The sequence below is a fragment of the Haemaphysalis longicornis genome, unplaced genomic scaffold (genome assembly GCF_048455015.1).
Source record: "Haemaphysalis longicornis isolate Haplotype H1 unplaced genomic scaffold, Haemaphysalis longicornis Haplotype H1 scaffold_1, whole genome shotgun sequence".
Lineage (NCBI taxonomy): Eukaryota > Metazoa > Arthropoda > Arachnida > Ixodida > Ixodidae > Haemaphysalis > Haemaphysalis longicornis.
Genome location: NW_027526203.1, coordinates 451,217,668 through 451,239,480, shown reverse-complemented (window position 1 = coordinate 451,239,480; position 21,813 = coordinate 451,217,668). Strand labels below are relative to the sequence as shown.

Here is a 21,813-nt window from a genome sequence, read left to right as displayed (position 1 = left end):
CATTAGGCATCACTATAAGCACTCCACTTAAATGGCCTGGTCGTGTTATATTGCGTAATGCCACATTTGGCGTTATTTCACACTTTTAGATTGGCTAATCTCAAAACACTAAGCTTTCCCTAACATAACCAGACTTAACCTAACCTAGTGTAACGTTATCTAGCCAACAGAACCGACCATTTAAAATGCTTAAATCTAAATGCTAACCTAAACCAAAAAAATAATTATCACAAAAAGTGCTTAGGTGTCCTTGCAACTTTCAAATATACCAAACTAGTTTCAACTGGCAATGATTGAACGCGAGTAAGCATGTGCTCCATCACATAAAAACTGTACGCTCAGAATCTTTTCAGGACAACACTGCCAGCAGTACTGCTCCAAAACCCCACTCCAGATTTAGATCCTACAAATGCTTGGAAACCGCCTCCTTCAAATAAGCACCAAGCTTTTTCGAGAGATGTCAAACAGATTGAGCTGAAGCTCCACCTCTTGATATTTTCATAACAGCATTATTCAAGCTGAACCAACCACCTTAGAATGTGCAGCCAACCCTCCACTGAAAATAGGAACTTCGATGTATAGACTGTTTACAACTTAGCCATACGATCCATCACACCATCAACAGTGCGACTGCCTTCCATATTGCTCGCCTTTTACTGCCTGCTTGAATGCCAGCATGGCATACTTCTCTGCAATATATTTTTAAGCTCCTATAGTTTGGAATACTTGTACTGGCCAATGACAGAGATGCCAGGACAATGCACAAGTTTGTTTCCACGTACACCTAGAATTCACACTGTCTTGTGCGTTGCACTTTCCTGCTCATGAACACAGTCAAGTTATTTACCTTTTCTCACTTAGCTGTCTTGAGCCCTGCAATCCTAAGCAGACAAGGCTGTTCAAATCTCTTCTAACACCAGGAAGTTTATTTTGTAGAGTCGGCTCCATCAATGCAAAAACTCCGTACTAATAAATCATAAATGATGCTACCACACAGCCAAACAATGCGTGAATGTCTGATTATGCTTACAGGTAGAGCCAGTGGTGTGGTCATTAATAGATTAACGCCAGAAGCATCTCTCAGATACTGAAGTATTTATGGTCCGCATCTTCACCCCGGCGAATCCAATTATTTGCTCGCAAAAATGTTGAGTCTGAGTGCGAATCTGATGTTAACATTCACCAATGGAGTAAAGTGCAATAAAGAATTTATATTATGCGCACAGGTATGTTGCGCACATATGTAGCGCAAGGCTGCATCGCCAAATGGGCTTGGTGCAGCTCTCGCGATTTCAAGAGTGCTGAGCACAAGTGGGATGCAACTTCGAAGTGGCCACATATCACAAGGGCGACACCAAGTCTGTTCGGATGGGGATGCAAATGCAGGCCACATGTGCGTACATCTGTGTTTGTCTAAGCCACCCCGAAAGAATACTGTACATTTTCTCACAAGCCTTCTTTGTAATGTTTCCAGCATTCAGTAGGTACCATATTTTCTATATTCTCATACCCCATTTTTAAGGCAAAAACCTCATGCGGCCCGTTTTGCGAAAATTAGGCACTTGGTGTGCCTATGATGTTAATAAATATCTCCTTGGCTGAGACGGCAACACACCCGCCCACAATTTTCAGATACCCACTCCAGGCGATTGGCCAGAGACAGCTGCCATCAGAGGATCATGGCCGATTCACCGATTCGTTTGGCTGTGACGTCACCACATCACTACCACAGGGGTACATTGTTTCCCGCGTTCCACATTACATTAGTGTGTGACGGACTCTGAAGCGTCTACCCCAGCGGTACCTGGGAAACGCGGACAGCCAATGAAGTATGCCTCGCAATATCTGAGGGAACGAAAGAACGTTGCACGACGAGCAAAGATGACTTTTAAGCCCACAACCACCACCACTAGCACGTTGTAGTGGTAAGTCCAAACCACGCTGAAGTCCAAAATGTGCAAAAGGAAAGGCAGACCAACAATTAAGATGACGAGATGTTGAGGCTAACAGTTACCAGAAACAAGTCTGCTTATAAAACACGCAAGACGTCTCAGTGTCTCTCTAAATTCTTTTTTTTTTTTTTTTCAAAACCCATGATTTTTACAGGGGCCATAAAGATAGAATACAAGTTTGTTGTATTAGGAAGATTTGGGGTTTCATAGTGCCCTCAGTGCTTGTCCGGCAGCAAATGGTGCTTTCTTCACTGAGAAAGCAAACATTTTAGGCCAAAATTTTCATTTCCCCCTAAATACTGTGTTTCGTGATGTCAGTGGAGACATATTCGGGGGAGATGCCCAAAAGGAACATTTGCAGCTTCGGCCAAAATAGTGCATGCTGTACGCACTAATGATTCTATGTTCACATGGTCATTCGTAACTTTCTTTGCATGCCCCACCATTCTCACTGCTATAAAAAAAAATGTGCACTAAGTTCAAACGCAAATAGCTCGCTCTGCAAGCCTATAATCAGTTTATATGTGTTGGGTTTTGCTGGCCCCAGCCAATCGTAACGAGCTGCCATAATAGATCAGTGCGGAAAAGCAGCTATGGTGTCGCATGCCCATTCGTTGTTTCCCTCATTATACAGCCTAGTCGTGTGAAGTTTTCATCAAAAGTGGTGTCAGTGTTATTCTAACGAGGCAATATTTCAAATCAACCAAACTTGCATTTTGTCTCTATGGACCCTTTAAAGTGGAGAAGGGTGCTACATTAAACCACATCCTCGTTAAAATGTCAACTTCTTTGAACATTCTCATCAAGAGGGGGTGCGTAGAATGCCAAAAGTAAACTATACTACTCAAAAGAATGTAAAGGCTTGGCCATTTTTTTTATAAATTCCCAGCAATTTAGTCTCGTTAGATAAGCTGGACTTTCACAATACTCGTTTAGTACCCCTGTGTGCAAGTAGATTTTTGAGATCGTTTCCTTATTCAGACCATTTTTCTATCCACTCCAGGCTTAAAAAATATCAGATCCTGTAGTGCTTTGGGAAACCTGAACTACACTACAACCGTGGATATCTGTGTTCAGGCCAATATTGAACTACAACAGTGTCAACTGCTTCCAGATTCAGCTGTGTTTGAAAGTAGGCAAAGCACAAACATGTCACACCATGCATAGACTACCAATTTTCTCCATTGTTTTTTTTTTGAACTTGGAAATAACCATCCCTCTGGGGATGCTCAAAAATTCGGATTATGGGATGCAATGTGCCAGAGCTACATCTGGGCTACGAGACGCTTTGTAGTGGAGGGCTCCGGATGAATTTTGACCACCTGGGGATCTTTCAACGTGCCCTGAAATCTCGACATGCAGGCGTTTCCGCTTTTTGCCCACCCGAAAAGCAGCCGCAATGCCAGGATCGAACCTGCATCCTTGGGCTCAGCAGTGCAACGCTATTTCAAAGAGTGCAAAATGAAATTAAAAATACTAAAGCTCTTCTGCCACTGCCTAAGATGTATATACCTAAATAAACCAACAAACAAAGGTCAAGTTTCAGTGGTCGTGGCTCATTCATCATGTATAGGTAAAATTGCTTTCTAAAAAAGGATGCAAACATCGCCTGTTTGCGTCCTCCCCTTCAGTGTTCTTCGTCCAGTTTTTGCACTGTTATTCATCATGAGTCAGTACCAATTAGCCCAGCTTACAACATTGAGGTAATATTAGCCTGAATTAGACCAGGGGCATGGCCAGGGGGGGCATTTCAATGTCAGAACACGCTCCGAAATTCATGCATGCATAAAAATGACATTGTTTGGACATCCGGGTATATTATTTGGACATCCGGCGTAATCTCTTTTTATTTTGTTTATTTTCTTGGTGGCATACAACACCCCTGAAATTTATTTCTGGCTCTGCAACTGTACTAGACACAGCTGATGTATGCTCGAAACAAAAAGCTGCCGCATATGACGTACCTTTAGACGTACCGAAAGAACATACTGTAGGAGGCCATGTCAGCTGTACCCAGTAATTTTTAGGCCCGATATATCATTAAAAAAATTGTGAACACCATGTGTGCCATGTCCTTAGACTTTTTTTACATTGAAGCAGGCCACTCCATTCAGGCGCAAGGACACACACGCTGGCCAAATAGTAGTCTGCTCATTCTAGCCCCCAAGCCACACTTACATGTCTTTCTTCGTGCAGCAGCATTCTAAGGCCTAAAGGTGACCTTGTCCAGCTCTCAGTATCAAAGGCAAGCTGTTTGAAGCATCACGCCCCAAATGCAATGAGCTTTTTTTTTGTAATTGTGCGCAAGTTTTACAAATAAATTGTTCTTTGCCATTACGCTGTTCTCAGTTTCAGATACCAAGAATGAAACGTAATAACTCTGTCCATTGAAGATAAATTTGTTGATATCAGGCAACTACTGCAGCCTACTAACATGGCTTACACACAAAGCCAAGAATATAAAGGCGATATTACATGCTTAATGATGGCGCTATACGTGCTCAGCTACTTGAGCTGCATGCATAAACAGTCTATGGCAAATACAACAGAACAAATAACGAGTTACAGTATTTCCGATTGATACAATGGTAAGAAAACGGTTGCAAAAGCTGCACAAATATTTATTTCACGCGGACGTTGGCAACATCCAATGTGCGCAAGGTATATTACACATGTTCATGAATGCCCAGGACACAACTTTCTCCCGAGGGGCCAGCATGCACTGTGCCACCTGAGCGGCACCAGTTAAGGCAAGCTGTAAGGCAAGCTGTGAGAAGTATCCCATGCGGACCCACCAAAGCGACAAGAAGAAAGCTTGGCAATGCCGGGATCGAGGCTGGCAGCTGCTTGGAATGTGCCTTGTAATGCCTGCTACATTGTCTCGAAAAGAGGTGCCACACTTTCAGCGACCCCGGATGGCTTCGCTCAAGGTAGCGAGGGCAGCATGCTGAAAGCGCCCCGCTGCCTGGCTAGAGCAGGGCGACCCCAGCCAGTCATACGTGCCTACCGCGCACCTGGCCTCAATGTGAGGAGGTGCTCCCACAGGATCCCGAAAGTAATAAATACAAACCAAACCTATGGCTAGAAGGGACTGAACAAGCCAGCTTTAAAAAAGTGAGGACAGACGTAGTCTCTGTTATTACAAGGGTGGCACGCACAGCTCTCAGAAAGTTTTACGATGCACAGCCCGCATGCCCTCCTCTTCGTACTCGCGCTTGGAAACCCACATGCGCTTGAAGGTGTCTAGGGAGGCCAGGATGGAGCCCCCGATCCAGGTGGAGTAGAGCCGCTCCTGCGGGGCCGATATCTGCAACCAGGGCCCGCCCCCGGTCAGCCACCCCGTCCACCCCAGCGGCAGCCAAAGGCTTTCCTTACCCGTATCTTGATGCCCTTGGGGGAGATCTTCTTCACCTCGCCCAGCAACCGGTCGCCAAAGCCTGCAGAAGCAAGAGGGGACCGACGTGAGCGGCCGGCTTTCCAGCCGAACCCCGCTTACCCTTGAAGAGTGTAGAGCCCCCAGAGAGGACAATGTTCTGGTAGAGGACCCTGCGCAGATCCATGTCACACTTGTGGATGGCAAAGACCAGCACTTGATGCAGGCCTTCAAATTCCTCGCCAATCAGGTCCGGCCGGAAAAGAACCTCAGGGGCCCGGAAGCGTGCCGGTCCAATCTCCAGGGTGGTTCCGTCGGGTAGCGAGTAATGAGCTTTTTCCGTGTCCATGGTCTCTTCCCGCTGAGGGTTGTTGGCCAAGTAGCAAGCCTTCTCCTTCACCGTCTTGACAATCTCAAACTCGGCAGTGGTGTGGAAGTTAGTGCCCTCCTTCCTTAGCAGGTGACGCAGGTAGCCCGTCACATCCCTGCCTGCCACATCCACTCGCATGATGCTGTGGGGTATGGCAAAACCTTCATAGATGGGCACCGCATGAGTGACCCCGTCACCGGAGTCAAGCACTACACCGGTCGTTCGACCAGTTGCGTACCTGGGGAGAGGGAGGAGGAAAAAAAGCTCAGCGGGTGCTTGCGTGCTCACTGCTCTCCAAGAGAGAGAAAGAGACACTTACAGGCTCAAGACGGCTTGCATAGACACAAACAGGGCTGGAACATTGAAGGTCTCGAAAAAGATCTCTGCTGAACGTTCCCGATTCCGTAATGGGTTTATCGGGGCTTCAGTGAGAAGGACAGGGTGCTGCAGTAATGCACAGTAGATAAGCACACACCACTCCAGAACCTGGGCTGTGCACGTACCTCTTCGGCAAATGTTTGTAGCTGGTCTTTTGAATAGATGTACTGCCATATCCGCTCCATGTCATTCCAGTCTGTGACTATGCCATGTTCCATGGGATAGCGAATGCTCAGGAGGCCTCTGTGTTCCTACAAAAAGGGAACAGCTCGTTGCAGTGACAAGCTCTGCCCTTACAAGAATGCGATCTTGCAAAACAAGGTGCTCATCGTGTGATCTGTTCACACCCTACACAAATGTCCTCACGCCTTAAACCTTCATCATGACTTTTTCTTCCCATGTTCCCGATTGTCACAGCCTAGCATTATCTGTACGCCAACTGTGAAGACAAAACCTGCAGCAGACACCTGATACAAGATCTGTCTCTTGCCTACACCATCACTGCTGGCACCTGTGTACCACAGCAAATGAAGCCACTCAATTCTACACTTAGTACCAACCTTGGGCTTGGGTGAGGATGAGGTGGGGCAAGTGCTCCTGATTAAACCACACCTACTCCCCTGAGACAGACTGGTCACGAACAGGGCAAGTGCCCAGTCTCCGAGCGGGGAAAAGCCCCCTCTCTAGTTTGCCTAGCGCCGCAAATTTCAAACGAGTGCTACACAGTGATCTGGTTACAGTTAAGGCAACCCAAGTTACTGTGCCAAACATTTAGAAAATGTATTTATAGTAAAAAAAAATACTTGTACAAACTGAATTCCCATTGTTCCCAGGGCCTCGAACTGGCATTCTATGCCTCCAAAACCTGGTTAGGGCACGAAGCCATAGGTTCCACACCAGCAGGAAAAAAAAGTGCCACAAACTGCAGCAACAAGTTTTCGTGAAAGCAGTGACCCATTTACTCTTCCCCCTAGCAAAGCAATTCTTCACAATTTAACTTGCACTGAAGCAGCACAATCTTAATGCATGAGAACTCAAAACATGTGGCTGTGCTTACCAGTAGTGATGATAGGACACCGAAAACATTATGACGAGTGTCTTAGGGGGCACAAAGTAGGCCTAATCATGTCATGCATTTGTATCTATTTTTACAGAGCTCATTTTGTAATTGTTAAGTGCGAGTTAAATTTACACTGACATGACATTATTTCACATTCGGTCTTCTGCGAACCCATGAATGGTAGCTATATAGCAGAGCACTTTTGTTTTCTCAATTTTTCCTCCTTAAAGGAACCCTGCAACACTTTTTCCAACTTTTTTTGAAATCCGCTTGCAGAATGTAGTCACCCAACACACCCAGTACTTAGACTAGGAAGTTGCAAAGTACCTCAGCCATAAATTACTGCTCTATGCTCATCAGATAACTTGTAAACTCACTCAAAAGATTTTTCTCTCATTCCCGGTCTTGACGTTCTTCGACGGCTCGAATTACGCCACTAAGGCCATGTAGCGGCTGTTGGCTGGTTTTCCTTCAGTTGCATCAATGAACACTTTTTGATAACAACTTTAAAAATAACGCGTCAAAAACAAAGCAGAAACGGAAGGCGTATCTGGTGCGGCAAGCAAACCACGCAGTGCCACCTTTTGCAGTGGTTCCAAACACGAAGGAAAGAGTGAAAGCGCTTATCGAAAGTGTTGCAGGGTCCCTTTAACCTTTTCTATTTACAAAATGTTCACAAAAAAAAAAGAAAAAAAAAAAAGAAAAGAAAATCCAGCCAATTTCTGCTATTCGAATACAGTAGTCTCTTAAGTTGCCCCTCAACACTGGCAAAAAAATGATCATTCTAGTGTTTTGTATCTGCAACAATGAAACAATGGCAAAAATCATTTTTGAGACAGCTTGCTCCAATGAACAAGGATGTGCTTTATACAACCCTTGTATGTTTCTGCCCACGCAGGTCTTGCTACAGCCAAGTACAGCGTTGGGGGTTCGATGTATTGGTGCAGCCGCTAAATGCAGGCCGCAAATGTGGTGCAAAGGATTACCACTGTGGAAGGCATACCTCGGCTTTTGGTCCCACAAAAATGTCTCCCTCCAGGGCCCCTGCCATGACCCTCTTGTGCTTTGGTCGCCCAATGCTGCAGCAATCAAACCAAGGGCATGGTGAGTGCACGGTGAAAAAATGCCACATTCAAAGCAGCAAGACAAAGTGATCACTTACAAGTTTGGGAAGTGGCATTTTGGAACCTGGTCTCCAGCAAAGCCTGCTTTTATGACACCAGAACCCTAGACACATGGAAGCAATTCAAAACACAAAAAAACCCTGTTAAACAGCGCTGCCACATTACGTAGGCCTACCCAAAAAATTCACAGTTATATGTGCACACTGTAGTCAAAAGACGCCAAAAGCAGGTTTAAAAAAAAAAAAAAAAAAAAAAAAAAAAAAAAAAAAAAACTCCCCTCCCAACAACAAACTGCTGCTTGCTATAGCCTAGGCACAGGCAACTTCAGATTTCACTGCCTCCCCTTCCTGGCCGCATTGAAAGGTTTGCACAAAGGTTGGCGAGTTTCTGTAACAACTATTGATGCACACCGTAGCTGGACCACATTAAGCCTGCTGCAAAAGCTAACAACCTTACAGAATGGTCTAAACGCCAATTATTTGAGGCAAGAAAGACATGCACACCCTTGGCGTCTGAAAAGTTCGCAGTATCACACATAAGCTACAGGTGAAAACCATTCACAAACCACAAAATAAAAAACTGCACCCAAGAGGAGCCAGCAGTGAAGCTTAGAAAATATAGCTTCCATGTCACACATTCATTTGTGCGCACCCAACAGCTTATGGCAGCGATGGCCCAAGTCAAGGCTATTTTGCGAAACCGTAATATGCAGCTGCAAACTGCCCTGTCCAGGCAGGTTCATGCTACCCTTGTTCTTTTGTGTCAATTCATGCTCATGTGCCTGATCATTCACACACGTACTGATAAATTAATATTTCTTATCACTGTTAACCAAAAATAACACGCCAAGGTGAAGCACTCAAAGAAGTTCCACAGAAAAAAAAAAAAACTGACTCATTTGGTATTACGACACCCCTAAGAGAGTTCCTAAACACTCCCTAGGTACTTAACAGTCGACAATTGAATTTTCAGACTGTTCAGTCATTCACACGTTTTTGCTGGAATGGTCTGCCAATTTTTCACTCGGCTTGATTTCTGACATCTTTACTGTCCCCATAGGAACCAAGTCGTGTGTACTAGGTTAAACTTCTTGAACGTGCAGTTTGTTTGTTTGCCAGACCTTGAATATAATCAAACCTAACAAATAGGTGGACATAAAAAATTTTGAAACCAGAGTAGCATCAAAGCACATTGTACGCAAACCACTAGCCATGTTTACATGAATGTGACAAGTGGCGCATCGCATCGCATCAACTTTTTAGCACATCCCACCATGTAGGCGGGGCTAATGCACTAGGAGGCTGCGTCACATTAATGCGCCATACAGGGGTGGATTTAGCTATGCAAGTTGACTTTTGAAGTGCATGTCATTGCAAGCGCATCACATTAGGAATTATGTCGACAACAGCAATAAGGCATGCAAACACAGCTTTGCATTTAAAAACATCTTAATAGGGTGTGAGATGCGAAACAATGCGATTCGAGGAAAAAAAAAAAGACGACAACCAGCTGCGCCAGAAGCACCGGAAGTGCCAGAAATGCTGCTGTGCCTTCGACGTGCAACACCGTACGGTGCCAACATGGCACCAAGGGTAATGCACTACATGTAAACGCTAGCACATCGCATTACCTGCGATGCACTAGGAAATGTGACGTGCTACTGTCGCATTCATGTAAACGCGGCTATTGTAATATCACAGCGGTAATTCGCAAGGCAGACACAAGTGGCGCTGTCTATTTATCCTATATTTTCTTGTGCGTATCAATAAAAGTTCCAGACTACCACTGAATAGCTAAAAAATGCACATTTCCACAAGTTCACTGCAAAACGCAGCTGCAAACGACCATAAAACGAATAAAGATCCACAAGGAGGTACCGGGAAGGAAAATGGCCCGGGTCCAAGTCCACTTGTTTAAGTTTAAAGAGCTCTGCACTCTGCTTTCTTCTACAGCCAAAGTGGGCCATGCAGGCCCATCGAATTTAGCAGTATATGGCTGCACGTCCACACTGAATGTTCACTAGAATTGACCTCAGGGCACACTTTTGCGAGTTAAGGCCCGTTCACACTTGACACGAAAGCGAGCAAATGCGACGGAATTTTTGTCACTTTGTCACCCGGCCATCATTTTTGTCGTTTGGTCCGGACCAAATTTTGTTGCCACGACAGAAATCGCGTCGCTTCGTCACAAGTGTGAATGGGCTCTTAGCCTGATAAGGCCTGTTCATTAAAAATGGGGTGCGCGAGCTCCTGATACTGCAACCCAATTTGGACCAGCTACACTTTGGCATGTGTACTGCATAAAGGTAAGCGTCAAGTTAAGGTTTGAATGAGTACATATCACTGCTTATGGCATTCTTTTATTGCTGTAATAAGGCTGTTTAAAAGCAAATGATCAAGTGAGAACATTTCGATGTACATTTTTCCCTTATTCAGACTGACGTTTAAAGGGGCCATGCAGACAAAACACAAGTTTGGTTCATTTGAAAGATTGCCTCGTTAGAATCAAACTGACAGCACTTTTAACATGCAAATCGCTCAAATCAGCTATATAATTAGGAAAAAAGGGAATGGTCATGCGACCTCACAGCTCATTTCCCACAACAGAACCTATGATGTCACATGCCTAGCTGTGCGATTTGCTGAGGCCGGCAAAAGCAAACGCAAATTAGGCAGGGTTTATTAGCTTTCCGAACAAAATATTTGCGGTTAAATGTAATGCATATTCATTTTACAGCAGTCAGAATGTGGGGTAAACAATGAAAGTTACGAACACCTACATAAACATAGAAGTACCGATGCACACTGCTGTTCTGCACATCTGCACATGCGTTAGTGTGTGGTTACACTTGTCATAGTCAAGCATGTGATTCTGGCCAAAAAAGTTGAACTGCGTTTCCAAAAAGGCTTGAAATAACCGAAGTATTACCATTTGCAGGCCATGTGTGCTCGCTAGCCCTGATAGTCATTACCATACAAATATATTTCCAATGTTGCAGTTTGGGTGAATTGTAAAGCTTCATGAATGAATTCAGCACACAAGGATTGATGGGGACACCAGCGAAAACCCTGTGCTCACTTGTGCGCTCCATTCTTCTATTAATCAATGTCCAGAGGGAACATACTTCTGACCTCTCAAAACTGCTGAAATGCTTTGAAGCTCTAAGCACCTCTGCATGCTTATTTCCCCACTCATTAGTAAAGTGAGGCAGGCCAGACCAAATGTAATGCGTTCATCAAGGCACCTGCAAGTAAAACTGCAGTGCAAGTGTACAATCTGCCTTTCATGCGCAGTGCTACATGATGGCATGTGGTCGAAACGGTTTCGCTAGGCCTTAGAACAGCCCACTTAGGTCGTTTTCTGTTCCCTGTTTGAGTTTGCATATAGAAAACCCAGATTTGGATTGTAATACTGCAATAAAAAAAATGTTGATCAGCGCAGCTTCTGCTCCTGCGTTTTCGCATGTTCGCCAAGCTTTTTTCTAGATTTAACAGCACCCGGAATACTGACAACACCCTACACTTTGCATCACCAGTGCAAATTTACAAGCTCTACAGAGATGTTTTTCTAGCACTCCAGAGAACTTGTTCAGATGACGCGTGTACATAATATAGTCCACTTCAGCACCACATCATTGCATTAACGAGAAAGCGAAACAGGGCTGACAGCGTTTCACTCATCTAAGGCATAATGAAGGAGGTCATAAGGCTCTGCAAACATGTAAAACCTCCTTGATCCCAACCACCGCACCACCGTCTTCCTTGCCACAGCATCTAAACTTAGCCGGCGCCGCACTACAATTCTTGCCGCTTGCTCGCATACACACAGCCTGACATGATCAAGTAAAGTAACCCTTGCGCGAAGTGAACAGTCAAGCGCATTACAACTGTGCACTATACTGGCAGTAACTGTATTAGTTTCTTTGACAAAAAAAAATGCAAATAACGAATACAAACGCCCACGCACTGACTACACACGAAACTACTTGATAGTATATGATAGTTGTCTTCATAGAAGAGATCAGCATTAAATAAGAAATGGAAAACGAAGAAATACTGCGTTACGCAGACAGGCGCCTTTATGTAGAATGACAGCTTGAGCTTTAAGCACCGTCAAAATGAGCGCGGAACTGGGAAAAGAGCCAGCTGCAATGCTGACGATTAGAACGTGTTCCGCCCTGCCCATCTGTCAATACCATCTCTGTCATCAGATCCGCATGCGACCACTGATTCGTTGGCGCTTACGCGGCCAGCCCAATTCGCTCACATGTTTACTGCAACATAGTCAAGCACATACTCGCGAATTTAAACGATTTTTACAGCGTGTGACTCATTCAATACGAACATGGCGGACGGTTTACATGAGAGCTGAATGAACAGTTTTTTTACAAGATCTACTGCTTCGTGTCGGAACAGAAAAGATGCACTTACGTTGTCTATAACTACTGGTTGATTAACTATAACGTCATAAGTTTCCATAATCTATCACAGACGCTCTTGGAAACACCAGATATTCGAGGCGGCTTCGCTCAAACGTCCTACCCACAGTGTACAGCCGCAACACCGTGGTTTTCTCGGTTTTCTCACCGCACTTTACTGAATGTATTATCGCATTGTCAACCTTTAAAAATAAGTGAAAATATTTATCCATCAATAATACAAACGACATTTCAACATTAGTACTTTTATGGTAAAATATTTTTTTTTTACTTCAGATCTGAAAGCTGCGATGCGGCTATGCCTGAACTGCCTGAACTGCAGACGAGAGAACAGGAATTTTCAACATGGAAGCAAAAGCAGGGGTCAGCGCATCCAGCTTCCCTGTGGTCGGCTTTCCTCAAATCCCGCCTGGTCTGGAAGCGCTCTATTCAGCATGTTTGCAAATTTACAGCGACCAGCCAAATCCTCTACAGGTTGCAGCAGTCCTGAAATACTGGTGAGGCTCAAAATCCGAAACCTGTAGTGTGCCAATGGTGCCTTTTGTGCTCCGAAAGAACTTGCTGGTAGGATAATTGTTTACATGGGGGATTTTGCAAACAGGCGAGCGCATGAAGAGACGCGGTTTGCATTTCTGTGACCTGCGGCTTCTGAATGTTTGGCACACTGCACGAAGTATGCTCGTCTTGTGCGCTCGTTCAGCTTTCGCGCACTACCTTCGATACATTTTTCGCTGTCTAAAAGTACGTCCGACGCACTGTCCAAGAAATTTGTGAAAGGTACGTCGGGCGTACTCGCGCTCCTTGTGCAGAACGTACGATGGCGATGTCTTCGGTCAGTTTTCTTGGCGTGAGGCGCGCGTCTGTCAAAACGAATACGGAGCCATCGTTGCTGTGGGATCGTTGAAAAGATTGACAGTTAGTGAATAAATTGTTGAGCGAGTTGGTGGGTGTTCATATTGCAACGTTACAGTGCAAAACGCACGAATGATAGAAGAAGGAAGCACAAGGGCGTTGACTCTTCCCCAGTCCTTCGTCCGTTTTGCGCCGTAACATTTCAACATACGCTAAAGGCAGCGGCTGCGCCTTGTAATTCTGCTGACTTGAGTGCGCTACTTAGGCGCAGGAAGTGCTTTTCCAGTGTGTTAACGCCAATGGTTTAAACGATCCCAACTAACGGTGCGGTTTCCGTGAAGATAACTCCGACGTAAGCGCACGTTTCAAGGATACACCTGATGGATGTACTGAAATTGCTGGTTGACACAAAAATACATCGTTATTCTCAACATGGTCATGCGCATTCCTCAAGCAGTAGTGTGAACCAACATAAAAGCATCGTTCATCCAACAGTGGTACAGCCATCTGCGATGATGCAAGCATGCACCACAGGTGCTGAAATTCTCAGGTGCAGTGGTTTTGTGAATATGACAGAAATGAATAGCGAAAGCAACTGTATAGCTCTGCTGTAGCCCTGCAGTTGGCACCCATTAGTGACAGTGAATGCAGAAATGTTTCTAGCTGCTTCACTGCCTTCAAACATTCCATAGAAGAGATACGATGAGAACACTAGTACACCCGCCCAATTTTTGATCAATTTCACGTAAAAACCGTTTGGCCGATCCGCACCATATGACGGAGCGACATGGCAAACTTGACGAGAGTTGCCGCATGTACAAAGCATAGGCTGTGGGGGCGTCGTCTGCTAGGCTGTTCCAAGAGTAGAGCGCCGCTCCCGATTTTCAGCCTGGCTAGCAGCACTAAGAGGGCAAGTGAAAGTGACTTATAGCAGCAACCTAAGCGTTCCACGACAAAATTTCGAAATGTGCCTTTCTAGCGATTTCTGAAGTGTTGGCGCCACGTGCCTTCAAAGTCGGCAAGCACGCAAAGCAGTGTGATAAGCGAAGGAAAGAATTGGGGCTGTGCTCAGCTCCTAGAAAAGCCTAGCAGATGACGGCAACCACAGCCTGTGCGTGGTGCGCGTGCAGCAACTCTCGCAGCGTTTGCTGTGTCACTGTCATACTATTCAATTGTCACTGCTATTCAACCGAACGGTCGACGCCCACGTGATATTGATAAAAAATTGGGCGGGTGTACATACGCATGCGTGAAAAGTTGCAGCTCTATGGGTGATGTGGTACGTTGACATGGCGAGCCACAATATTTTCTCGATTTCAAGCACTGCTTTTTTACAAACACTTGCAGTGCAGCCATACAGCTATAAAGGAAAGCTCTACAGATTTCTCAAAAATGTTGCAGTTGAAAAAAAAAGATCCTCTTGATCCCGGGCCAGGGTGAACTTTTTTAAACTGCAAAATGTCTGAAAAAGCTGCAGAGCTTTCCTTTTTTCCTTTCATACCTACATTTCAGGTTTTTAAACTGCAAAATTCCTGAGAAAACTGCAGAGCTTTCCTTTTTTCTTTTCATACATACATTTCAGGAGGGTTTCAAATTTTACCTTCACGGAGCTGAAATCTGTTTTATTTTAGATCTGGCCTGTAGCAGCTATTAGGAACTGGGCTTAAAGAGGCCATGGAGACAAGATACAAGTTTGGCTCATCACAGAGACTGCTTCGTCCCCACAACAATGATGCCAATCTTATCACGAACTTCAAACAAATAATGGAGATATTAAATGAAATAGATACAGTAGTGGCAATTCCCCAGCCACTTCCTTGCAATTTTTTCTATGATGTCACTGTTTGTTGCTTTGTGTTGTTTGTGCGATTGGCGGCCGGTGGCCAAAACTGCTGCCAAGAAATGTGGCTGGGCGAATGTAGTGGGGATTCTACTTCCATTTATCAGATCGCTTGAATGTTAACATGCAGTTAACATACGGAGAACTATGTTCTTAGTGCTCACCCATATTACGTTACTGTAGTGTGGGATTCAAAAGTTTTTGATATTTCTGGCATTTTTCCGGTTACGAATTGTCTTTCGTGGCTGAAATCTTGCTGAGTGAGTAGATTAAACAAAGTTGTATTTTGTCTTTGCGGCTCCTTTAAAATGCGTCATTTCCTTGAGTTGCAGCAAGGAGACATTATTTTGAGCACAGACTTGGCAACATAGCACTGTTGTTTTACTGTTTTGATGACTGGCAACGGGGACCTCGACCAGGGTCCTTGTTGTCAGTGAACCGTGCAGAAAAAAACTTCCTCACCCTGTCCTTTGGTAACATAAGGAGTGGTGGGGGACATACATTGAAGCTGGAATCCGTCAAGGTCGACATCATTATGGACAGAATACAAAACTCCCTCCTCCTTAGTCTGACAGCATTGGCAGAGAGGTTGTGACCCTTCTTGTCAAGAGGGGAGGAGGAATGATGTGAGTGAGGAGAAGGGTGACCATTTGCCCACAAGTCTTGTTATTCGGCGGTCAAACAAAGGCCAGCTTTGCTGGACCATGATATAATCGGAGGTCAGTGTGGGCATTTTTTTCTTGTGATCGAACACATAGCATTAAAAAAATACAAACCATAGGCGTGAACATGGGTTTGCAGAGGGAAAACATATTCCTGAGAATGCAAAATAGTTTTGAGCTTGATTCACTGAACTCAACAGGCCTTTCACTTTCAAAGGTGTGGTCACTCGCATCATGCTGTCATATCTATAGTGGCAAACTCCACTCGCTGACCTAAAGCCAGATTTTATTATCAACAGCAGGTTGTCTGTGTTTCGCTAGTCGTTTAAGATCGGTGCACTCCACTGCAAAGCCGCATCTTGGTGCAGTGAGAAACCCTGGATTTGCTGGCCACCGTGTTTTGCTGGGAGATACCGTATTTTCTTGTGTATAACCCACGCCAAAAATATGAAAATTTCAGGAGTGAGGTAAAGGTGCAGATTATATGGGAGGTACTTCCTACAGTGCAGCTTCACCGCAACATGCGTTGTGCCGTGAGGCCTCCAAGCAGCAATAGCTGCTTAACCACTCCTATCCCTCTGGTAGTACTCATTTTTCACACACAGCTCTACAATATAACAAACTGAGCAAAAATATTGGGCAGTGCAGCTAGTTTTCTGCAAAGGAAAAGCGTCATTCAAGAGTAAAAAGTGCGAGTGCCAGTATTCAAAAACTCCGTAAACTTGCATACTATGATGATGATACGTACGAGTTGAATGTTGTTTGAAATGAGACTATGGCTTTCGCTGTCACACTGGTCTATTTTTGGGTGCTTAATTGAATGTAGTGAACTGTTTCTAACATTTACCGTTTTTGCTGTATAATGATGGTATTCTGCATTCACACAAGAATGGTCGGTGGTGACGCCTCGATGATTCATTGAATATGCTATTCAAAGTACTGTAAAAATTTTAGTTCACCACAATTCAAAGTACACGTCAAACGTCTGTACACCGATTATAGATGGCTGAAGGTTTCTCTGACTTAACGCCGACTGGTTGCGTTTGTAGGCCCGATGTTGCGCTTTTTTGTAATTGGATCGTCAAGGCATGGAAGGCAATTCCAGGTGAGACGGTTCGCAAGAGCTTTAAGGAATGCTGCACCTGCCGCGGTGGCTCAGTAGCTGAGGCGTTGTGCTGCTGAGCACAAAGTCGCGGGTTCGATTCCCGGCCACGGTGGCCGCATTTCTGGTGGAGGCGAAAAGCAGAAACGCCCGTGTGTGCGAGATTTCGGTGCACGTGAAAGATGCCCAAGTGATCAAAATTAACCCGGAGCCCTCCACTACGGCGCGCCTCATCGCCTGCGTTGCGTCGGCGCGTTAAACCCTACAACCAATCAAAATGAAATCAATTTAAGAAATGCTGCGTTACAAACAGCATAGACAGGACTGAACATGATATTGTGTGACAGTGACGCTGTGGCTTAAGTGATAGCTCTAGAGAGAGCAGCGACAATGAATGATTGTGGCTTAGGCCATGCAGAGAATGTATTCAATATGCAAAATATAGGTAAGTTTTTTTGCGTACACAAATGTGCCATGCTGCTTTAATAGGTTTGATCCACCCTTTCCTGTATAAAATGTACGGGCAATATGCGGGGATATTATTTTTTTTTTATTCGTGTTTTGAAAGTGGGGGTACACGTTACATGCAGGGGAGGGTTATACGCGTGGAAATACGGTACAAATCTGATTGCTATTCTGTATCGACTTGCGGAACTCGTGTAAACAATTTGTACAGTTATACTGAGTGGGCCTTAAGACATTGTGGATCTTCAACAAAGAAGCTTTTGAATGGCACGCACGTCGACTGGAATGGTTACACGTCTGTCTTTTATACAGAAAGCAGGGAAGAAGAAAAAAAAATTAGCCCAGCTTCGAACGCTGATGTTAATAACAGCGAAGCTGCCTGGCGTTTCCTAATTGTAAGGCTAAGCTTCATCGAACTTCTCAAAGACAGCACATCTGATCCCCGTTCGCGCCAATTCAGTTTTGCCGTGTTCCACTGCCTGCGCCATGTATTGGAACCTTTTGTTACTTTTGAACTTGGAACACTACCACGGCGGGGTGCCATGAGCACTTTTTGCATTTTCACAGCGTATCTTTCTTGCTTTCTATCGCAAAAATCAAGCAGCCATGTATTTTTAATTAAAATTTTAGAAAAATGCAGATATCACTTATGTATTGTGTTTTGCTTCAAATATGCTTAAAGGCCCCATGCAACACGCTAAAGGTAGTGCAAATAAACCTGTGCGGCGTTTAAATTACATCGCCTGGAATACCTGGAGTGAAGCAGGTGAGGTCGCAAATCTCTGTGAAAGATGTGGAAAAAACCAGCCGCACTCTTCAAATTCTTCATTATGCACCACTTTAATAACGTAATTACAGCGGCGGCTGTCCTATTGGTTGTTGCTGGTCAACGTCACGGTTTATTTCTCGCATTTCCGGTGACAATCCGTCGTCGTCGGCGCTGTGCACCAACCTGTTCTATGCCTGAACTTTACGTAGTTTTGGCATCTTTTTGTGTTTCGAGTGCATGCACACAGGGTGAGTGACAAACGTAATAATTCACTCTCAACCAGATCATTCGGCAACAAGAGTTTATTGCTTCAAAAACACCTTACCAGCCTGTGCGCGTGCTTGCGAGTGGGAACCAATGTCTGCTTTGGAGGGGGGGGGTCACTAAACTGTAAATAGACTACTCCATATTGCGGTGAAAAAGACAAAACTCCCTGGCCTGTGATATATTGAAGACCACCAAAAAGAACGTCACAAATCACCCCCTTCTGCGGGAGAGCGCGCGCAGCCTTCACCACGTAATCCAGGGTCGAGTTGAGAGGGAATGATTATGCGAGATTTTTAGGCTCGCGTAGCTCCGGTGGCACTGAAGAGAATTTTATAGTTCTTGTGGAACGAGATTGCTGGGATAATGTTAGACATGCCAAAATGCATTCCAAATGGTCTGTGGTAGTTTTCCTTTTGCTCTGCAATGTTGACAAATCGAAACATTGCCACCAGATTTAGTAGTGTAGAAAAGCTTTGCCTATAGAAACGTCTTGTTCAAGCATTATTTTTTTTTCTTGCTGCGTGTGTGCTTGGCACTTGCTGGGTAAAAGTGCCTGTCCAGATTGAGGCGACATCACTACAGCTTCGGTGTTGAATCATTTGTTCTAAGATCTGTGTGCACATTGTTTCATGTTTTGTTGTTTGGTGCGTACACGCTGACTGTTGATCTGCTTCACAGGCTGGGGGGGCCAGACCCACTGGACTACATCAGCATGTACTCCAACCAAGGGGATGAAAGTAAAGAGATTCCGCCACACTGGCACTACGTCAGCTTTGGCCTCTCGGATCTTCACGGAGATGGCAGGGTGCACGAGTAAGGGCACTTCTTACCTTTGTGGAGTGGCTGCCTGGATGGGCATGCAGTCAGGGGAACCTTGCAGGGTCTCCAACGGGGACACACCGAGCGGCTTCGGTTTCGAGCTGACGTTTCGGCTGCGCAAAGAGCCCGACGAGACGGGCCCACCAACCTGGCCGGCGGCCGTCATGCAGGGGTTGGCCAAATATGTCTTCCAGTCGGGGAACGTGCTGTGCGATGGTGACCACGTCTCGTGGCACTGCCCCCTGGACAACAGCGAGTCGCGGATCGAGCACATGCTCATGATGGAGGACCCGCAGCTCGGCACGGTGGCCACTCCCTTTGGACCTGTCAGCTTTGTTCAAGTGAGTCCCTTTGGCCACTGCTGGCGATGCCGTCAAACCAACGCTGCCCATTTGTGCGCAGATCATTGGCGTGTGTGCAGAAGAGCTCAAGGCAGCGCAGCAGTGGAACGGCCGGAGCTTTGTGGCGCTGATGCAGCGTGTACCAGGGGCTGGCGGGCCGTGGCTGGTGACCAACATGCGCCGAGGAGAGACGGTGTTTGAGCTGGACCCAAGTATCCAGGTGCTCACTCCCTTTTGCCCGGGGCAGCCACTGAGAGTCCCCATTTGCAGGATGCAGTAGATCAGGGAATCGAAAGCGAAGGCTCGGACCTGAGTGGTGTCAGTGCCAAGCTCTGCTGGTCAGAGGAGTTCCCGCCTGTCGTGGAAAGTGCCAAGGAGCCTGGGAGCAATGCCCCCGTCGACACGCCCAGCATATCACAGTACGAGTCCGAGGAAATCAAGCGGACACTTAAGAAAGGGCTGCTGGGCAGCCAGCCGAGCAGTGAAGCAGAGTGAGTAGTAAATCATGCTAGTCCCACTACAGCCATTGTGGTTAGGCGGGACCTACCTTTATTTGAACAGGCTTTCTTTGGGCCAATCTCATTGCCAAGAGCACAATTCCTGTGCAGGGACAGCGGCCTGGAAACTCGAGAGCTGGCTCAAACAAGAGTCTTGGAGGCAGTTCATTTGCAGCTGAACCTGGAGGCGGGCTTGTTGTTTCCTTTGGTGCTCAGGTAGCTACAAAGCTGTGCCAAGATGTGCACATACGTACTATTTGTGATGCTATTCTTTGTTTGCAGAGGAAGGTTAAAACATGGCCGCCATTTCACATTCAAAAGTTCAGTGGATTGTACAGCAGTAACGCTTGTTGTCCCCAGTGTGATTGGGGCATTTGCTAACGCCGAGCAGCCATATGCAGTACAAGGCTCTTGGTTGCAGGTAAACAAATTTTGATCTCCTCTTTTCTTTGTGGTGGTCTTGATATTAACTGCTTGTGCATTGTAGATCCTCCTCACAGAAGACCTTATCTCGGAGATGACGGTGTGCATGGAAGAGTTGTGCACAGCTGAAGGTGTAAGTGCTGCATGCAACTCATCCGCGCACCACACTTTGATGGGCACGTTTCCCAGCTCGCAACCTGACACACCTGTGCTTGCTCTTCCAGTTGACTCTGCCAAAGACATACACATGGCCGCAACGGAAGATGTCCATTACACTTTTGCCGGAAGAACTGTGACGAACACAGCGCAATATTTATAATGTGCATCATCATTGGGTACACTGTCAGCTCGATATGTTGTACTCCCAGCGAGTGCCTTCTGAAACAAGTGCCTGTACATTTTTTTGCTGGAGGTGAAATCTCACTGAATATGGTGCTGCCCTGTCAGTTTTGTTGTGATGTGCGTGTGAACTCACCTTCCAGTGCTTATTGATGTGCAGGGGGAAACTGTACGGCTGGAGCAGAACCCGGAGGACCACAACACGTTGCTTTGTGTTGTGGTTCTTGTTTTGTGCCTTATCTTGGTCCCCTGAAGCAGCCCACTCACTCCCCTGCTCAAAATGCAACATCGTGCCTGAACTGTCACACTAACCTTGCTGTTTGTGGTGTTATTCCTGTAGATACTCCTTATGGGCCTTTTGAACTGCTGATTAGAGAAATCTCAGCCACGTGATCTGTGCAGTTGTAAGCACAGAAGTACTGGGCACTGTTTTATGCAGATGGGTCCTGCCTAGAAATCTTTTGCAGGAGAAGTGTATAGTACATAAAATACTCCAGCTCCGCACTGGTGAACGTTGGCACTGCCACACACAGAAAGGGCAGGTAAACTTTTGTTGTCACCAAGTCATGCGCATTTTGCTGACATCGTCTTGCTTACGGGTGTAGTCCATTGTGGCTTTGCTGTGGCAGGCTTTACCCTCGCTGCACTTGGGGGTCAGGCCTTGTGCCACACAGCAGCAGTGCAAGGACTCATGCTTTTGTTTTCTGTAAAGCCACTGTGACTTTATTAAATAAAATGTGAG

At 45.7% G+C, this 21,813-nt stretch overlaps 2 protein-coding genes across 2 annotated transcripts; one reads left to right on the top strand and one right to left on the bottom strand.

Annotated features, from left to right (window-relative positions):
* Positions 1-4,548: 4,548 nt before the first annotated feature.
* Positions 4,549-12,845, bottom strand: Arp1 (Actin-related protein 1). The gene is made up of 8 exons (XM_077687781.1): positions 12,688-12,845; positions 8,296-8,360; positions 8,137-8,212; positions 6,199-6,324; positions 6,015-6,139; positions 5,449-5,933; positions 5,328-5,389; positions 4,549-5,259 (listed from the first exon to the last, which is right to left on the bottom strand). Exons 1-8 carry the CDS (start codon positions 12,733-12,735, stop codon positions 5,116-5,118), a joined length of 1,131 nt encoding a protein of 376 aa, XP_077543907.1. The 5' UTR covers positions 12,736-12,845; the 3' UTR covers positions 4,549-5,115.
* A 154-nt stretch (positions 12,846-12,999) lies between these two features.
* On the top strand, positions 13,000-21,748 carry Su(fu) (suppressor of fused domain protein). Its single transcript, XM_077687779.1, has 9 exons — positions 13,000-13,192; positions 19,331-19,465; positions 19,533-19,812; positions 19,874-20,032; positions 20,083-20,303; positions 20,421-20,525; positions 20,592-20,730; positions 20,797-20,865; positions 20,957-21,748. The coding sequence occupies exons 1-9, from the start codon at positions 13,041-13,043 to the stop codon at positions 21,026-21,028; spliced, it is 1,332 nt and encodes a 443-aa protein (XP_077543905.1). The 5' UTR covers positions 13,000-13,040; the 3' UTR covers positions 21,029-21,748.
* Positions 21,749-21,813: the final 65 nt, after the last annotated feature.

Excerpts from the sequence above, each read along its gene's own strand:
- Arp1 (XM_077687781.1), bottom strand. The coding sequence starts at position 12,735 with ATGGAAACTTATGACGTTATAGTTAATCAACCAGTAGTTATAGACAAC. Across the intron at positions 5,390-5,448 it reads GGGCTCTACACTCTTCAAGG|GCTTTGGCGACCGGTTGCTG; the intron begins GTAAGCGGGGTT and ends TTGCTTCTGCAG. Across the intron at positions 5,260-5,327 it reads CCAAGGGCATCAAGATACGG|ATATCGGCCCCGCAGGAGCG; the intron begins GTAAGGAAAGCC and ends CCCTGGTTGCAG.